The 19,338-nt window shown below is 33.7% G+C and overlaps 1 protein-coding gene across 12 annotated transcripts in view; it reads right to left on the bottom strand.

Annotated features, from left to right (window-relative positions):
• Positions 1-931: 931 nt before the first annotated feature.
• LRBA (LPS responsive beige-like anchor protein) overlaps positions 932-19,338 on the bottom strand; it is a 359,129-nt gene continuing 340,722 nt past the window's right edge. For all 12 annotated transcript variants that reach the window (XM_034442710.3, XM_060686876.2, XM_034442712.3 and 9 more), the window contains 5 exons: positions 16,914-17,081; positions 8,780-8,881; positions 6,768-6,964; positions 2,894-3,045; positions 932-2,356 (listed from right to left, as the gene is read on the bottom strand). In XM_034442710.3, coding sequence (XP_034298601.2) covers positions 2,266-2,356; positions 2,894-3,045; positions 6,768-6,964; positions 8,780-8,881; positions 16,914-17,081 — 710 coding nt within the window. In that variant the 3' untranslated portion in view covers positions 932-2,265. The remainder of the gene's footprint in view (positions 2,357-2,893; positions 3,046-6,767; positions 6,965-8,779; positions 8,882-16,913; positions 17,082-19,338) is intronic.

The raw sequence follows: 19,338 nt of genomic DNA, 5'->3' as shown, positions 1-19,338 counted from the left end.
GAATATATTTTGGCATCCGAAAGATTGCAGTGGCACAAGAAATTGTCCAATAAAACTCTCCCGCCTCAAATCAAAAGCACATCCCGTTCAAGAAACAAACAAAAGGAAAGCAATGATACGTCTGTTCTAAGCACAAGGAAAACCAAAGAACAGACATACCACATCAAGCCCTTCATGAAACACATATAGCATACGTCACTCCTTAGGGAAGGTCTTTCATTAGCAGCTGTAGCTAGACAGTTGACTGGACTTTTAGTAGAATGCATAGAAGAATAGGGGCTTGAATCTTCTTCCTGTCCTATCAAATCTAAACAGTGCCTTGGTTTCACACAGAGCACAAAAAGAAATGAAGAACAATTTAAGTTTGATATGTGACTGCAGATATTAGAATGTCAGTTTGACTTCAAAATGAGAAGGAAGGAGGAGTTTACAAGCAAGAGTTACTTTTTGTTCTTGATTTGGTGATTAATCTTTAGACATTTCCTATATCAATGGAAGACAGTGCTTTTTAAAATAATAATAATATAACATTGTAGTGCAACTGTGCTCAGGGTTTTTAAACTGTCATGTCTCTCAATATAAGCACAGCCAGTTTTCTGGTTTGGTCAACTATTATCTGAATATATTCAATAAAACCTTTGTTGGCTTGGGAGAGGACTATCTTTGCAAAGTTCAAGGCTACACCCATCATCCATTACACATATAGGAGCTAAATTTGTAGATGGTGTTAGGTCTGTGCTAACAAAAGTGTAGCAATAAATATACATTTGGCATTTGCTGTGTTCTCTGAAAATGTTTGGTACATGTAGCAGTAACTATAACCAAAATTTCCTATTTAAAAGACAAAATTTACAATCATTTTGTTTTCAGAGTTCTGCATTGTTTCTTATTAGCAAGTTATGTTCCTGTTGTAATAAATGAAACATTAAAATACAAATGCCTTTTTTATTTAATATCTTGTTTCAAACTGAGTTTCCCCCTTTCTGATGCTCATATAAAGAAGGGCTATTTGAATATTAAGGGAAAAAACATACAAATTGCTTCAAATAATTAGTTGAAGAAATTATATACCGACAAAGACAGAGAAATGTAAATTTCAAATCTTAAACCACAACTTATCAAGAAATAATTTTTGCAGTACATACTAAAAACAATACTTTTCACATATATAATCACAGAATTTTGCACAGCAATCATATATTAAGTAGAATTTATGCAACATCAAAATAATATTGTTCATAATAAATTTTATTTAGTTTCCCAAGAGCTTGAAGAGAGATGGTCAGCATGATTGAATCAGATTTGATGGAAACATGTCTTGATTTTAAGATCAATATAAGGCTTGTGCAATACAGTTCTCTAGTTGTGTTGTAGGCACACAATAGTTTTTTCCATTTTAGGTGCTGAAGGAAAATAGCAGATCTCAAGCACAAGTGTTCTTGTTTTTTGTTTTGATCCACACATGGTTTCAAAAAGTACAGAAGATAATAGAATACTTCCAAAATCCTCAAAATAAATCTTAATTTGGAAGAACAGTGGGCCTGATGAAAGGATAGGAAAAATATGCTTGATGTATAAATTCTGCTTATGATTATTTCTCTCTTAACCATACAACAAAATAACAAATTAATAATTTAAAAGGTATACTAATTACCTAGATCTAGAATCACACTTGATCATTACACAGATGTAAAAACAAAATCATATAATTTAAATATTCTTGATTTTCAGAAAATTCAGTGCTTCAAGTTTGCTATTACTGTAAAAGTACAAGACAAAAGGGAAGAGAGGGATAAGCACAGTTTAAAATGTCAGTATTGTAACTGCTGGTAGTATAACCAACTTCCTTTGTTATAACAATTTCCATTGTTAAAATCAAATATTCCATAAGATTATAAAGATTTACATGAGAAACATGTTTCATAATATAGCTAATACAAGAATTATAGCCACCCTATTACAGTCTCCCCCCCCCAGTATAATGATCAAAATAGATTTACTATGACTAAAAAATATAGATTTTTTTATAAGCTACAGAACCCCAACAATCATCTTATGTTTTTTCCCCATCCCAAAAAGTCAAGCAAAGTCTACAAAAATAGCAATTAACTTCAAAAAATAGCATCTCCCAGCAAATTTAAGTTACATTCAGATATATTAACTATTTATAAGATCTAGAATATGACAAGATACTAAAGAGAGATGTGTATGTTTCAAGTCTCCATATGAGAAGAGCTGCACGGCCACATCAGTTTAATTCATATTTCAGTATCTGGTTTGGTATTCATGATGCCACCTGTTGAAATCATTGTAGAAAACCACTATGCTGCCAGAAGCCATGCCTGTCATTATACACCTGTGAAGGAAAAATATGCAGAAAAGGGACAAGATCATTTTGCTGATGTAGCACTTAAATATACATAGCTTTATGAACATTAAGTTAAACCACAAACAAAGTTGTGTTGGAAAACTCAATAGTTTTAAGATCTAATGTTTCTTCTCATTCCATCAGTGACATATTTTTTAGTGCAAAAAAGGTGCCCAAGTTTGGACTAGTTTAACTAGTGTGGTCCAAAACGTTCAATTAATCTAGCAAATCCAGTTGCGAGGCAAAGAATGGGATTTAATACAGCATAGAATCCTGTTATTCTGAAATCTTTCCATTCCTCCCCCCCACTCCAATTTTGGCTAATTTGAAGTAGGAATTTGTTCACCAGTGGATAAGAATCATAAAATAAATATGTAGTTTTTAATCATTGATTTGTGCATGCTAACTGAAAAAAACCTTATATGAAGTGTATAATTTTCAGAAAATTCAGTGCTTCAAATTCCGTTATCAGTATAAAAATACAAAAGAAAAGGCGGGGGAAATTAACATCCAAATCACTCTCACCTTTGGTCATATGAAAGAGTCATGGATCGGATTCCAGCATCACAACCAGGATAGGCAAAAAGCTGCTTGAGATCATACACTTGCCATACCATAACAACTCCATTGTCTCCTCCTGTGAGGAGATACTGCCCATCACGGCTCAGTTGGATTGCCTAGGACAAGGAAAGTGACTTGGAATAATGAAACAATTTTCACATTAACTTTTTATTCCTCAATTGCTATTACTTAATTATCATGTCATAAAACCAGGTTACTTTTTACGAAGGTGGGATCTATAGAAAAGAGATTAAATAAACACAGATTTTAATCATTATTTTTGAATGTAAAACATCAGTATTTTGGAAACTAGGGCTATTTGGATTCTAGGGTATTACTTCTTTAATGAACCATAATGATAGGTTGCAAGCATACGTGCTGTAAAATGCATAATCCCAGTCTTCTGGAATTCTACTGTATTTATGATACATGTTACCCTAAAAAAAAGGAATATATACTTTTTATGGACTGATGTTGGCTACTATTGCTAGTGATCTTTTAAACAATAGGTCTGTATATAAGTATGGTTGTTTGAAGACAGAGAATGGCAATAGCTCATGTTTTACTTCATCTAAGACCAAGATTGTGTCATGATTTCTATTTTTTACATACAAGGATTTAGAAATTCACGAAACCTTCCAATCCCAAATCAAAGCATGGTTTCAAAACCCGTCCACACAGCTGTATTCTTTTACTGGCCCTCCACTTTACAAGGCATGCAGCATGACTGTTTTGAGCCTAAGAACCAGCCTCATATCCATGCAAATGCAATGAGACAATCATCGAGACAGCATAAGAAGTAGGCATACTTCTGCCGTATAGAACATTTTGCCATTATAACATTTCTAATCCATCTGCTCTTTTATGAATTTATTAATAACTAAATTAACTTCTAAAATGTGCGTATATCCAAATTTCACGTCACATTGTTGTTACCATATTACAAGACTGAAATATGTTGCTAAGAATTTTACAGACCAACACCCACCCACCCCTACAGACACATACATATTTGCTACACTGGGATGCCCAGTGTAGAATATTGAGTATATTGCTTGTCTATAAATGACTGCAGATGGAAAAAATGGCAAACCTAATATATTGTTTGAAAAAAATGCAAGACTAGCTAACAAAGTAAGTATAATTATTTGAAAGATCATTCGTTATAACTAAAATCAATATCTTTCTTTTCCTTGTTTCATAAATGGCTATCCTAAGGATATTTTTAAAATTGCAGTGAAGACTATGACAAATAATTATTTGCTGCAGTTGTATAAAATTAAGCTGATGAAAATCTATTAACCCTATGGTTATGGTTCATTTGAGTGTTATACTGGAGGCTTTTTATTTATGCTATATTAAAAGGTAAATTAAAGCCATTAATCTTTAACTCATCTATCAGTGAACTCGGTGTATTTCTGGAATAAAAATAATGGAATTTGGACTTTACAAATAAATGTGGAATTTCACTGACCTATTTAATTGTGAATGGAAACTGAATGGAAAGAATGTACTTAAGCTTCAAAAGCAGATATCAGAATTTCACTTGTATATAGCATGGTCTTCAACATTTAGCCTCAACATTTAGCAAATTAAAAAATGGTATTTGTCAAATTGGAAAGCAGAAGGTTTAAGTGTAAGACTAATTTGTTTTAGTATAAAAAGTATTAGGAATTTTACTATTTCAGATACAAGGGGCTTCAAAACATTGTCTTGTTTCTAGTTCATACTTCAATGAAGAGTCTCAAAACTCAGATTTTTGAAAGACCATTATTTACCAAAAAAAAAAAAAAAACAAAAAAAAAAACCCAGACCTGTCAGCCTGACAATATTGGTATAAAGCAGCAGGAGACTGTAAGATACTTGACTTTTCCAAACAGACTCAGGAAAGAAAAATAAATTGGTTCCGTTGGGTGAAATAGCATGTTGGCCTTGTTTAGGGTAGAATAACTTTAGTTCTTTGGACTGCCTGCCAACTTAGATTTAAATTACTCATTAAGATATCTAAACACTGTAAAGCAGATCTGCTGTGATATTCTGTTAGCCAAAGTTCTACTGAGAAATGCAATATTTAAAACAAAAACAGGTGGAAAGCTTTGATTACGCTCTGAGTATATCCAGACAGCCTTAAGTTTTTTTGGTAGCATTTCTTGTACTTGTGTACAAGATAGTTAGGAGATTAAATAAAACAACGGGAAATTTCAGCTTTTCCAACATTCTGCAAACAAAGCTTGCATGGATATTAGAAAGTATTCTGAAATATTTCAACAAGAAATAAATGTTTTACTCCTTATACAACATTTTATAACTACAAACTGTGAAGCTGCTGGACTCTAGTGCCTTGGGCAGAGACATTTTGAACACAGTTGTTTTAATCTTTCAGTTACCACTTCACTTACAAAATGATAAAATACAGAAGCTCTGGGGAAAATACCATGAATTGTTTGAGACTAAAACTCATCTGGGACTGTTCAGAAAAAATAATAGCATGGGATTGTATATGCCATTGGCTTGGATAGAGAAGAATTTCCATTGCATACAGAAATGGCCTTGCAAGTGACAACGCTGCGGAAATTGTTTTACCAAGCAAAAGATTGCAAGCTGTTTTATAGATTTACTGACCTAGCTGACAACATTATCACAACAGAAAGCAGCTATCAGCATTTTTACTGTAGGAAACATAAAACAAAATCACTAAGCTGAAGAATTAGGATAAGATACACATGCCTTTAATAGTCCAACTCTCTTTTGTTATCTTCCCCAATTTGAGCTGGTACAGTGGCAAAATACAGCAAATGTGTTATCTACACTCAGGGCATTCAGACTGTCACCATTTTTCTTTTCTTCATGAATCCTCCAGGGGTTTCTCATGTTCCACCACAGTTGCAACAGTGACACCCTAGTCTGATCTCCACCCAAGAAGCTCAACAAATAATAATTCTAATGTGGATTTGTTCCATGGGGAACAAAAAGTAGCACAAGAGCACAATGGGTTATTTTTTCCAATTCCTGAGTATATCTGGAGCCCCAGTTGGTATTAAGCACTTGTCTAAATGCAATTAGGTCATTGAGGAACCAGAAATGTTTCTCGTTTGATGTTGTTCTGCTCACACAACTACCCTGTTCACTTTCTCTGTTGTTGCTGTTAAACTTTGACTACCCTTGTTAAAAACCAGACTGACTAAACTGACTAAATAATGCCTTGTGTATGCACCCCATATCTAGTATTTTGTGAAACCAGAAAGCTATGTAAGATAAATACATTCTCTGACAAGCATCAAACAAATAATAAAATAATAAAAAATGTTCTTCTGAAATTGGATATAGTTTTTGTTTAGACTACACTCTTCCATAGTGATGGGCACTGTGTATATAATTATTGGACTAAGTATGTCTCCCTGAGCTTTGGGTGCAATATAATGTAACTCTAAAAGTTGCTATGAAATTGTAATGTCTAAAAAAGATTAATTGAATATACAAAATACAATAATATCATTCATTCAATTAAAATGAAATTGAATTTTTTTTGCCTGTAGCCATTTTTGGGAGAGCAGCCCAATATGCTATTCAAGCCAAGTATAGCCCACAGTCTAAAAAAAGTGGTATGTACACATATTGTGCAAGAAAATATTACATCATTGCTATTTTGAATTATGTACATGCTAAAAATTAACCCCTTAATATTACTGTTTAAGATGCTACAGCTATTTCATATGTGACATTAAATAATTTATAAACTATATGCATATTCAGTAATTACAAAATACAGTGTAGTAGAGTGAGATATATTTTAAAGGACCTAGAATTTAAAAATAAGATTTCAATATAACATACTCACCCTGATATTATCATCTGTTTCCATAGTGGAGTGGAGTTTTCCATTCACACTGAATACACAGAAATGACCATTGTCATAGTATATAACACAGTGACCCTCTCTTGATGCTTGGATAAGTTTTGCTTTCACACAGTTTTCAGGAGCTTCTAATGTCCTCAGTAGATCCCCATTCATAGAATGTATGAGACATGGTCCTTCTGATGAGGGAGGTGAAAAAATACAACCATTAAATATTCAGCATTAACTCTGATTAAATACTAAGTTGATTTGACTTTACTAAAACAAAAATAACTGTGATTTTAATGTTCAGTTCTAAATAGTATCTAGTTGTTAATAGATACTGGTAGATGTACAGATGACAAACAGATGCTGTGGTACAATAGTTCTGAGAATCAATTATGAATTGCCTTATTAGCGCTTCTGGGAAGTACAGAATTATGTGGAGGGTAACAGGTTGCTCCTTCTGCGATTGTACTTTGACAATTCTTTGACTGTTTAACCAAGCCTTTTTGCTCATACTGCTGTCCTTAAAAGCCATAAAAACCACATAATATTTATATGAAGCAAACGTGTGTGTCTGTTTATTTGAATCTATTTATGTAGTCAAATGAAACTGGGTGGCTAATAAAGTTTAAGAAATATACTATAAATATAATATATACAAAATACATTTTCCAACCAACACAAAGAAGTTCCTGAAAATGCTACAAATCAATAGCTTGGGCTCAATTACTTTCCCAGTCCCCAAGCCTGGGAAAACAACCATGTCTTCAAAGTTTCTGAAAGGTGAGCAGAGTCAGGGCCAGCTGTACCTTAGGCAGTATAACGTTCAAGAAGGAAGGCAGAGCTATGGAAAATGCTGTGGACTTGGGTCCCTCTAGGAGACAATCTCTTACTGATGGAATTGGACCATGCCCCTTCTGCCCAGCTAAATGGGACAAATAAAAACTATTGGCACACAACACAAAGCTATGCAAAGGCCCACTTGACCACAGCTGCCACTTGTTTTCGGAACAAGAGACTTGAGTACTGGAACCAGTGGTGGGATTCAAAAATTTTTACTACCGGTTCTGTGGGCGTGGCTTGGTGGGCGTGGCATGGCATGGCATGGCTTGGTGGGCATTGCAGGGGAAGGATACTGTAAAATATCCATTCCCAACCCACTCCAGGGGAAGGTTACTGCAAAATCCCCATTTCCTCCCAATCAGCTGGGACTCAGGAGGCAGAGAATAGATGGGGGTGGGGCCAGTCAGAGGTGGCATTTACCAGTTCTCCAAACTACTCAAAATTTCTGCTACCGGTTCTTCAGAACTGGTCAGAACCTGTTGAATTCCACCTCTGACTGGAACACATCCAAATTGCACACATTTCTGTCTGCAGTAGTGCAACTCCATCAGAACTAAGGATGAAAATGATCAGAGAAGACAGATTAAAGTCTCTCAAAACCATAAACCTTGAAAACTCCATCACCAACTCAGCCATGAAGTCCAGCAGCTCTGGTAAGGAGGTTGCTACACAGCATCAATCTCTTTGGCACAAAAGCAACAATCCCATCTGATCCCTGGAGACAAACTTAACAAACAGGGTCTTGCATCCAGTCACCACTGGGGTGGCATTTTGTACACCACCAAGAGTCCTGTATGACCAGGTCCACTCCATCATTCTTGCTCCTAGGTCTTGGCTGATACCAGACCTCAAGCTCAGGACAACCCTACCTTCAGCATCCATCCAAGATCTGTCCTTTCATCCATGATGAAATCACAGATATAGGAAGCTGATATTCTAAAACAGTGTTTCCCAAGCTTAACTATTTTCAGATGTGTGGACTGCAACTCCCAGAATGCCCCAGCCAGCAATGCTGGCTGGGGCATTCTGGGAATTGTAGTCCACACATCTGAAAATAATTAAGCTTGGGAAACACTGTTCTAAAAGTATAAGCATCTTTATGATAATATTCATTATTATAAGAAATAAATACTTCCAAGAAAAGCTTTTAAAAAAATAAAATGTACCTTTAGAACCACTTATCACTACACCAAGTTCAGCACAAATTGCTGCACAGGTAATCTCATAATCATGTCCAGTCAAGATTGCCCGAGGAGCAGCAGTTTCACCTGTAAGGAGATCAATAAAACAAAAGTTTCTTAGTAACCTTTAATTAATGTATTTGAAAACTTTCACATTTAAGCAAATGTATCATTCAATCCCAAATAACAAAAAGGAAATACTTGAACTGGAATTATTCTGTGCATTTGATTCTGAGTAGATACCATGTAAATACTATTACTAGTATTGCTTTTGGCTTGTGTCTAATGTTAAGCTTTAAAAACCATTTAACTGTCTGACTTTGAATATTTAGAATTTAAACTTTTGATTTTATTATGTAACATTCTTTAAATCTTTCAAGTGCCACATGAGTCTGATAATCCCAGAATAATTTATATTTCTTTAGATTAATAAATTATTATATCTCTTTTTGTAAACATGAACTACTCAGTCCTTTGTAAACATGAGTCTGATATACTTCATACAAGTTCTATCTGAAATTCTTAATTCATGAAAGTAGTACTATTATATTCAAAGCTGACTCTACATGGAAAAATACATATATATATTATATCCAGTTTCCCAGAAATTGTAGTTTAGTTACTATTGACTAAATAAAGAACTGCAACTCACAATTTAATATAAATGCAGAAAGAAAATTGCATTTCAGTTTGCATATTAGGTATTGCACATTTGGGAAATACAAATTAAGGGTTGCATTAAACTGCAAATCAAATATGTTTATTATAACATTTGTAGAAGTTACTAGAAACTAAAATGAAACATGCAAATACACAAAATAGCGATGTTATCACTGAAGCAATAGAATATTAAAATAAAACCAGCTAAATTAACTGGCATCATTATTCAAAAGTTTCTATAGAAGTGTTTCAGTTTTAAAGCCTTTGAACTATACTTTAGTAGCATATTAGTGTGTTGCTAATCACAATATGCTACTAAACTATAGTTATAATAGATGCAACTACATACCGGTATATAAAATACATAGTAATATATATGTTACTATACATTTGAACTAGCAACTTCCTTGTGACAGCAGGGTCTTTCATACACAAATATGTTCTGAGAGGTATTCAATTTAATAAGTTTGTCTTTTAAAATATGTAATGAATGTAGGTTCACATGACTACTGAAATGAATTATGTATGATTTTTAATTAATGAAATGCTTGCTGGTTACATGGATTTGAAGGAGATATATTTAAACGCTTATGTTATTTTTTTCATTGAAGGGTTTTCCTTCTACTTATGTTTTATAAGTAGTCTTTGAGTCTTTAGAAAAGTCAGCCGGCTTCCTTTGATAATAATGTTAGGTATTTAAGAGTCTTCTGTGCTTCTGATTTTTCCAAATAATGGGCTCAATTCAGAAGCTGGTGGCAGAATAGAAGAGATTTCTTACTGCTTCATAAGATTGTCATGGTTTTCACGAAAGCAAAGGGAAAGTTTTACTTTGTAGCTGTTTCAAGGGACGTCATTTCAAACTTCTTTAAACTTTTCAAAGTGGCTTTATATCTTCTTTGAAATCCTTGGCTATTGACTTCAAAGAAGTGAGGCTTTGTCCCCTAAACAGGTTTATGATTACTTTAAGGAAGGCTTAAATTTATGTTAATTTAATTGTTCTGAAAATCTACAGGAAGATTAACAAAATAAAATTAAACATTTTTGTTTGTATATAAAATATAACTGTTTCACATACCCGTTTTGTAGAACACAATATTTAAAATTACTTCAAACTTGTTCAGCACTGCTTTTAAAACTTATATTTGGTATTTAAATTTACATTCCTAGTCCAATAAAGTCTAAGTAATAAATATACAAAACTATATTTTGGCTCAAGAGTTACCAGACACAAAGCAAATGGTTTGTCCTGAAGAGGTTTTTTTTTCTCCCGAATGAAAATATGTTTTAAAGAATAGAATTCAAATTTCAAAGTGTAACAGGAACACTGCATGATTCATGCCATTCAATTCTTTTTCAGTTCTAAAAATATTCACAAGAGAGTGTAATATTTGCATTGTTATGAAGAAAATACTATTTTTCTTTCTTTCTCCCAGGCCTGATTATGTAATGAAAAATTGAAAAAAAAATCTACATTTCTTTGAGAGGTAACTGAGTGAACTTATAGTAGTGACTTATATACTGTATATTGCAACATTTACTTCAACAAATTCCAATAGGAATTGCCTTCCATTCTACCTTTGTTTTACAAAGTAATCAATTCTTTTCAAAAACAACCTTTCCTAAAATGAATAAAATTAGGTTTAGAATTTATAGTTAAATAATTATCTGCCATGGCACAAGCTTCCTGGAATATCATTCCTCTGGAGGTTTCATTGGCCTCAACCCCCCACGCCCCCCAACTTGTGCATCCATAAACTTTTGAAGATTTGGCTTTGCTTTGCCTGGGGACCAAGTGCAGGATGGAATCTGTCTTGTGGCTATGTTGACTGTTACTGACATTTTGATGTCCTTTTTCCTGGCTGCTGTATATTTTATTATTTTTATATATTGTTTTTATCTTTTAAAAATATTGTTAGCCATCCACAATCCTATGTTGAGTTGGGCATCTGTATAAATGTACTAAATAAAAAAAATAAATTATGCAAGCAGTAAAGCAAAGTTATTAAGTATTTAAGTCTGAACACAATTTTTCAATCAGGAACAAACTATACATGGTGAAATTGTTGCAGGCATGCACACAACAACATGTCAGATTGTTACCAGGAACTTACAGTATTATATCACTGTAATTCTATCCTTTTATTCTAACCCAGTAATTTCATAAAAGTATTCTATGCTGAATGAACAGATTAATAATATAAATAACTATAATATAAAAAGTCTATAACTCAATACCCTACATATGGTATACATTATACATATTTACTATATGAATATCACTTTGTAAAAATAAAAAATACCATTGGTTATAAATCAACAAACAACTGGAACACTTGTTTGAATCTGAATTGCATCATGGAGCATTAAAGCATTTTGGTCATTCCGTAGAATTTGTTGTATTTCATTTCAATTATAGCTGAGCTTAAACACAGAAGTACTGAAAAACTATTTTGCATTTAATCTGCTACGATTCTAGCATTTTATAAAGCTAATATTCAGTACACATATTTGTGAGCACAATGGGAGAGGAGGGATGAATAATTAGCACCTATTGCAGAGGATGACCACAGAGTGTGAACTGAGATTCTCACATAAGTGTGGAACATCTAGTAGGCAAACAAGACTCACAGGTACAATCAAGGCAGGGAGACCCTGTAAGCATGGTGTTTCAAATTCTTCACAGCCCCTTTACCAGTATCATTGGAAGAAGCATCTGCATTTTCTTCCGTGTGACTGTAAAAATCAGAGGGATGTGTATGTGTTGACTTTAAGTGTTTTTGCTTGTTTTTGTGCTTGATCCTGTTGGGACACTGATGGGCACTAAGACGGTCTGAATCACATGAACACAAGGGAAGAGGGGTTGAATGAAGATGTTGGCAGCATTCTGAGATGCAGCTTTCATTGCCTCTCCATTAGGATGCATTGAGGGATGTTTTCTCAGTTTGATATTTTCACAGCTCCTAGCTGGTTCCAGCTTGTTTCTGAAACCAATCTTTTTTCTTAACCTACCAGAACTAAATTTGATTTCATTGTATTCTGTTTCCAGGGAACAACTGGGCTGAAGACAAACAGACATATGGAATCCCAAGCCCTTTTACATAATTTCTGTCCAATATTTCATATGAATGAAGAATAAACATGAAAGGCAAAAATAAATAAATAAATAAATAAAAAAATCAAAGAAGGCAAAAACCCTTCTTTTCAAATTGATTCTGAATTAATACTATAGAACTTTGGCTCTTATTCTGTTATTTATTTTATTCATACTGATTTTACAAGATAACAGAGAAAAATATTATGCATGGAAACTAAGCCATATATAGTATATTACAAGCATTCCAGATGATTGAACAACTCTATTATGACAACAATTCGGTTATGTATTCCATGCTATGTGTTATGTAAAAAATATCAGGAAAATGTATTATGCTGTACATCTAAAGGCAGTGGAGTGGCTCAGCTGTTAAGACACTGGGCTTTTTGGCTGGAAAGCTGTCAGCCGAGTTCCGAGACAGAACGCCACGCGATGGGGTGAGCTCCCATCCTTGCTCCAGCTCCTGCCAACCTAGTAGTTTGAAAGCATGCAAATGTGAATAGGTAAATAGGCACCACTTCGGTGGGAAGGTAATAGCACTCTGTGACATCACAGAAACAAATGTCCTTGAAAGGGAGATAAGCACTGCCCACAATAGTCGGCAACAACTAGCAGAGTAAAATCCATAGGGGACTCCTACATCTAAAGCCTTCATATCACAACATAGTGATTTGGTAGTTTTGATCTACTTTATAAAATTTTTGTAGATCTACCTCAACTTCAAGATTAGCTCCACCAAATCCTTTGCAGGCATATTTTTGGCAGTGCAAGACAGTGGCAGAAATACACTGGGAATACTTTACACATTAAAGAAGTGAGGATAAAGTGTAAAATACACAAAGGAAGAATGGTGGCAGAGTTCTTTGCTGTTCAGTTTAACTCTGAATTTCTTATCTCTGGATAAATTCAAGTACCATAGAAAATTAGGATGACTTGTGATGAAAGAACTTTATAACAGGTTTATTAAAATCAATGAGATTTGAGTTAATTTTAATGAATTTAACTGACTGATTTCAAAGGATTTTCTCCAATTTTGCATATGGTATATATTCAAGGCCCAAATAAATAGTACAGATTGCTGATTATTATTATTTTCCTGAAAACAACTAATAGAAAAATAAAAGAGTTGATGTCATTATTTTTTTCCTATTCAAAATTATCTGGAAATTATTTACTATTTGGAAACTACTTCAGGTGAAAGAGTCAGCAGCAACCAAGCATATCATTATCCAAATTGTATACATGACATTGAATGTTTCTGTAACTACTTATAAAGAAAACTCTCAAAACTATTCATGATAGAAAAGTATAATGTGGCAAAAAAAACTATAAATACATCCTGTAATCAGAAATTTTAAACTCACAGAAAAGAAACTCCATAGTCTGCATGATATATAGCTACTCATCTGAGTAATCCAAAGGCAATTAGATCATTCCATTTTAATTATTGTATGATGAAAACTAAGCATCTAAAATCAAGCTGGCTCTGAAGTGAATTTCATCTTTTCTAATTATGCTTAATGAATCCAAGTGACCTTCTGGAAGTAAGTGTTTCCCAAGTGAACATATTAACAAAATGACATACAACTGTTAAAACAAAACTGGAAAAAATGGATGTTTGTGAAATGCAGTGGGAAAGATTTAGTTTCAAAATAAGATTACTATGCCAAGGATTGCATTTCAGAGGTTCAAATATATGCCAGCAGATGTCACTCTAAGATGGTTAGTTATGGTTAGCAAAAATGCCTTTAAAACAGGTCTGGATGCTGGTTAAAAGCTGCTGTGAACCAATGATAAAACTAATAATTTTCAATGTAATATTTTTTAAAATAAAATTCACCGTGATTAATAAAACAATTAGTTTGCATGTTCAAGAGCTCATAAAGGAAATACAACTGGTACTCTATATACCTTTCTAAATGTACATGTAGACTAATTATTACTTCAACATTATCAAATGATCAGAGTAATTTGATTTTCTGACAAAGTGAAACGTAATTTTCTTGTCTAGCAGTATAAATTATTTTACTTTTAAAGAATCTATCAGCCTTATCATTTACTTTGTTGTAAATGCTTTCAAACCTGGATTTAAAAGAATAAATTTCAGTGTTGTTTAGTATAAGAACTCAAACTTTTTCTTATAAAACATTACTGAGATTCTTATTGTTTACTCCTGAATATTACAGAATATTGCCTATCAAACAGGTTACAAAAATATATAAGAATTTGTTGAAAAGGAAAATGTAGGAAATTACTTTCTGTGCTTGTTATTCTGGAAGCTAATTGCAATGGGATCCTCAAAGGAACACATGACATACTTGAACTAGGAAAAGAATCTTTTTTGAATAGAAATGTAAGGTGTTCTTGAAATGTTCACCTAGATTTGTGAAATCTAGGTCCAAGCCATTTCTCCATACAAGGAAACAGACTGACTTAGGCAATCATATTGTATAATCAACAAAGGGAGTTGTTGCAGTTAGGATAAAATATGATAAATACCCATTAAAAATCTGTCTGAGCTGAATGGTGGAATGCATAATTATTGTGGTTGGTCATACAATCAGCCAGATGGTTAAACTGGATTGGGTATTTCTGTTCACTAGTGAGTCCTTCCCAAAGATCTGGGATAGATAGATGTTGTTGTTTAATAGTATTAAAGGTATCACTGCAGGAGGATGTAACTGCATTTTGCAGTTGACTGATAAGGATTTTGTCAATGTCAACATTCAAGTGATGTTCCAGATGTTTTGGAATTGCATCCAAGGCATCTATTAGTATTGCTACTATCTTTACTTTCTTTTGCCATAGTTGTTGTTCTTCTTTTTCCAGAACTATATATTTTGTAATTTTTTTCCCCAGTTCTTTCCTTCTATTTTGCTGTCTTCAGGCATCGCAATGTCCACTATCCAGACTTTTCTGTCTTTGTTATCAACAATTGTCAAGTCTGTGGTGTTGTGTAGCAAATACTTGTCTGTTTTAATTCTAAAGTCCCGGAGCACGTTAGCTTCTTCGTTTTCTATTACTTTGTCTTTTTTTGTGGTCCTACCCGTTCTTGCTTGCTGGCAAATGGTATTTCTTGCAGATAGTCCAATACACCATTGCTGATACTTTGTCATGTCATCATTTGTGCAATATTATTATTATATGGAATTGTATTTTCAAATCAACTTATCTTTTTTATTTTATTACTATAATGTATAAAATAGAAAAGACAAAACAAAAAGCCAAAATTCAAACAAGAAAACCAAACAAAAACCTGTTATTGCAATTGATATGTAAGAGCAAGTCACTTTATAACAGCAATGTAAAGTTTTTACATATCATTACTGATAGTGAGTTACTATAATCATATTGATTGAAATTTCCATTTTGTCTGATTAAAGTCAGAGAGTAAACACATTTCTTTATTTTTAACCACCCAAATAACTGTTTTAGTTTCATTTCAAATATGATAAGTCCACAAAACTTCTTCATAACTTAGTAAGATTTCAGTATATAGTTCAACATCACAGTAACAACTTTAAACCTTAACAAAAACTTAGTCTTCTTATATTTCTCATACATACACATACATCAATGCACATACTATTTCCTAGACCAGAGGTGTCAAATTCAAGGCTCGGGGCTCAGTTTTGGCTTACAGAGTGCTTAGATATGGCCCGCGGAGGCACCCTAGAAACAGCAAAGGACCTGCCCGCAGCACCTGCCAGCAAAAAGGGAGCTCAGGAGCTCCGTTTTTGCTGGCAAAGGGTTGCAGGAGGCCGTTGCAGCTGAAAATGGAGCTCGGGAGCCTGTTTTCGCTTGCAGAGTACTTGGACCACCACACAAGTGACATCAAGCTGGCCATATCCACCCTGGCCCCCCAAGGTCGAACACAACCCTGATGTGGCCCTCAGTGAAATTGAGTTTGACACCCTTGACCTAAAGAGATTACAATTAAATTTGAACCAATTTACTTTTTTATTTCTCTGTTCATAAAACAGCTCTGCAATCTGAAGGATGCAAAGAGAACCAAATGAATTTACCCAAATATCAGAATATTATTCCAGGCATCTAGTGACAGATGCCTGAATCCATGAAATGTATGCATGTAATGATTGTTATGATTCTACAAATGTTGGCATTTGGTGCGGGGAGGTTGCATTGCAACCCTGGATTAAAATGCGTATTGCTCTGGAAATAATGTTCTGTAGAATAACTTGCAGTAATTACATCTAATGAATAAGAATATGGTGCCTGTAATCTTGGAGAATGTTTCTGATAAATTGGGCTCCAAATGTTGTCCTTGTCTACTAATTCCTTAACTTTAACAGTATTTGATGCTGGATTTGCCATAGGTAAAAATCAGAATAAAGATCTCCTTACCATTTGTGTTATCACCAATGCTACTGGTTTTACCATTCCAGTACCATAGCAGCAGAGTGGCATCGCGAGACCCTGATAGAATATAACAGTTTCCTCCAATATAAGATTCAGAGCGGCCAAGGCAGGTAACAACATCCCAGTGTCCAAACACAACTTGCATTAGTTTTCCTGAAACATACAAACATTTTTTTCATTCATAGTAAGACCACATATTGTAGGATTCATATTGACGGATTGGATCCCACCCTCACTACATAATTAATTTCCAATGTTCTCTTCAGTTGGAAAGAATAAAATTAAAAGGTCCTGGTTATTCTAGAAGCCAAGGCACTGTCTGTCCAACTATCTTCTGAGAAAAGAATCTCTTTCCATCATTTATTTGATTTAGACAACTCATAACTGCTATATGCCTTGAGATTTGTTTAGCATTGTCAAACGTTGCACAGGATAATCAATTATTACAAAAAAGAACTTCACAAATTATTTTCCAGTTTTCTACTCCTGATTATTGAAAACAAAGTCTTAAATACACAGCAAGTAAAGGCAATGACAACTATATATTTCTTTTATTGTTTCATTCTTCTATCATTCAGATAAGAAAAAGTTATATTTACAAAGTACCTTGTCCATTCAAAATCCATTCATATATTATTCACATTGAGGGGAGTATGGTTTATGGCAGTCCTATAAAGTAGCTGATAATAATTACTGCTGGGACAGAGGTAAGATACTGCATAATGCTCCTATGGTATCCTAATAGGTATTCATACATATTCAGCCACTTAGTTCATGGTATCTGAAATACCTGACCTCCTTTTTTAATTTTCTTATTGTTAATGCATGATTAATAAGCTATGTTTATTCAGTGAAGTGTGGACAAATAGAGAAAGCCGCAGAGAAAGTTAGACTCTGAAATCAGTCAGTCAAAGAAACAAATATTTCTGAAGTTTGTTTTGAAAATTCTAAAGTGTTGATTTTATATTTGTTAGAAAATATAGGAAAATGACTTATACTGGAGTCAGTTTTTATTAATATCTTGACAGTTGCAATACCTTTTTTTAAAAAAGCAGTTTTTGCAGCATTGACTTTAAAAAGCTATCTGAAAATAATATGTACCATTATCAGAGAGTTGATTGCAATTCTGCAATGCTAGTTGTTTTCAGAATACATAACTTACATTCAAGATATCTGCTGTTACAACGCTCTCATCTGAAATCTGAATAAGATTAATTTACATAAATATTAAAATATAATTGAACTTGCTATTAACTATTCTTATAATCTTATTCTGTAATTTTTCCTTCCTTTCACAACTCAGGAACAGGACAGATAATTAATGAAAACCTTTCAGACAAATATTCTTTGAATCCCTTTGCTTTTCCATTATATATTAATGGTTTCTTTCTACAAGTATTCTATTATACATTTTAAATATGCAAGACAAAGCTGAATTTTGTCTTTATGAAAAAAGTTGAATTAAACTAAAATTCCATAGGTTATTGGTTTTTTTTCCACGGATGAAATACATATTTTATTAAACAGTATCTTTTCTTCTATTTGTTTGCAAAAGAAATTGAAATCCAATTATTTACTGTTCTAGCAGGGATGACCCAAATTGGAAAATATGGACTATCAAGTACTTTAATGATAAAATTGGTTCTATGAAATTTGAATGAGCTGGAAGGGACCTTGGAGGTCTTCTAGTCCAGCCCCCTGCTCAAGCAGGAGACCCTATACTATTTCAGATAAATGACCGTCTAGACTCTTCTTATAAACATCCAGTGATGGAGTGCCCACGATTTCTGGAGGCAAGTTGTTCCACTAATTAATTGTCCTCACTTTTAGGAAGTTTCTCCTTAATTCCAGGTTGCTTCTGTCTTTGATTAGTTTCCAGTCATTGTTTCTTCTCCTGCCCTCCGGTGCTTTGGAGAATAATTTGATCCCCTCTTTTCTGTGCCAGCCCCTCAAGAACTGGAATACTGCTATCATGTCACCCCTAATTCTTCTTTGCTTTAGACTAGCCAGACCCAAATCCTGAAGCCATTCTTCATATGTTTTAGTTTCCAGGCCTTTGATCATCTTAGTTGCTCTTCTCTGAACTTTTTTCAAAGTATCAACATCTTTTTTTGTAGTATGGTAACCAAAATTGATTGCAGTATTCCAGGTTTGGTCTTACTAGGGTTTTATAAAGCAGTACTAATATTTCACATGATCTTTATTCTATGCCTCTGTTTATATAATCCAGGATTGTATTAGCTTTTTTAGCTGCTACTGCAAATTGTTGGCTCATATTCAAGTGATCATACACTAAGACTCCAAGACTCCTATAAAAGATTGCAATCATTTTACCTTCTACTTTCCCTCAAATTAAAAAAATGATTTTGTTTTCCAGGGGTTGAAAAACAAAACTGAGAGGAGCACATGC

The sequence above is a fragment of the Pantherophis guttatus genome, chromosome 8, assembly GCF_059756535.1.
Source record: "Pantherophis guttatus breed Tessera chromosome 8, ASM5975653v1, whole genome shotgun sequence".
NCBI lineage: Eukaryota > Metazoa > Chordata > Lepidosauria > Squamata > Colubridae > Pantherophis > Pantherophis guttatus.
This window is presented reverse-complemented; position numbering and strand designations above follow the sequence as displayed.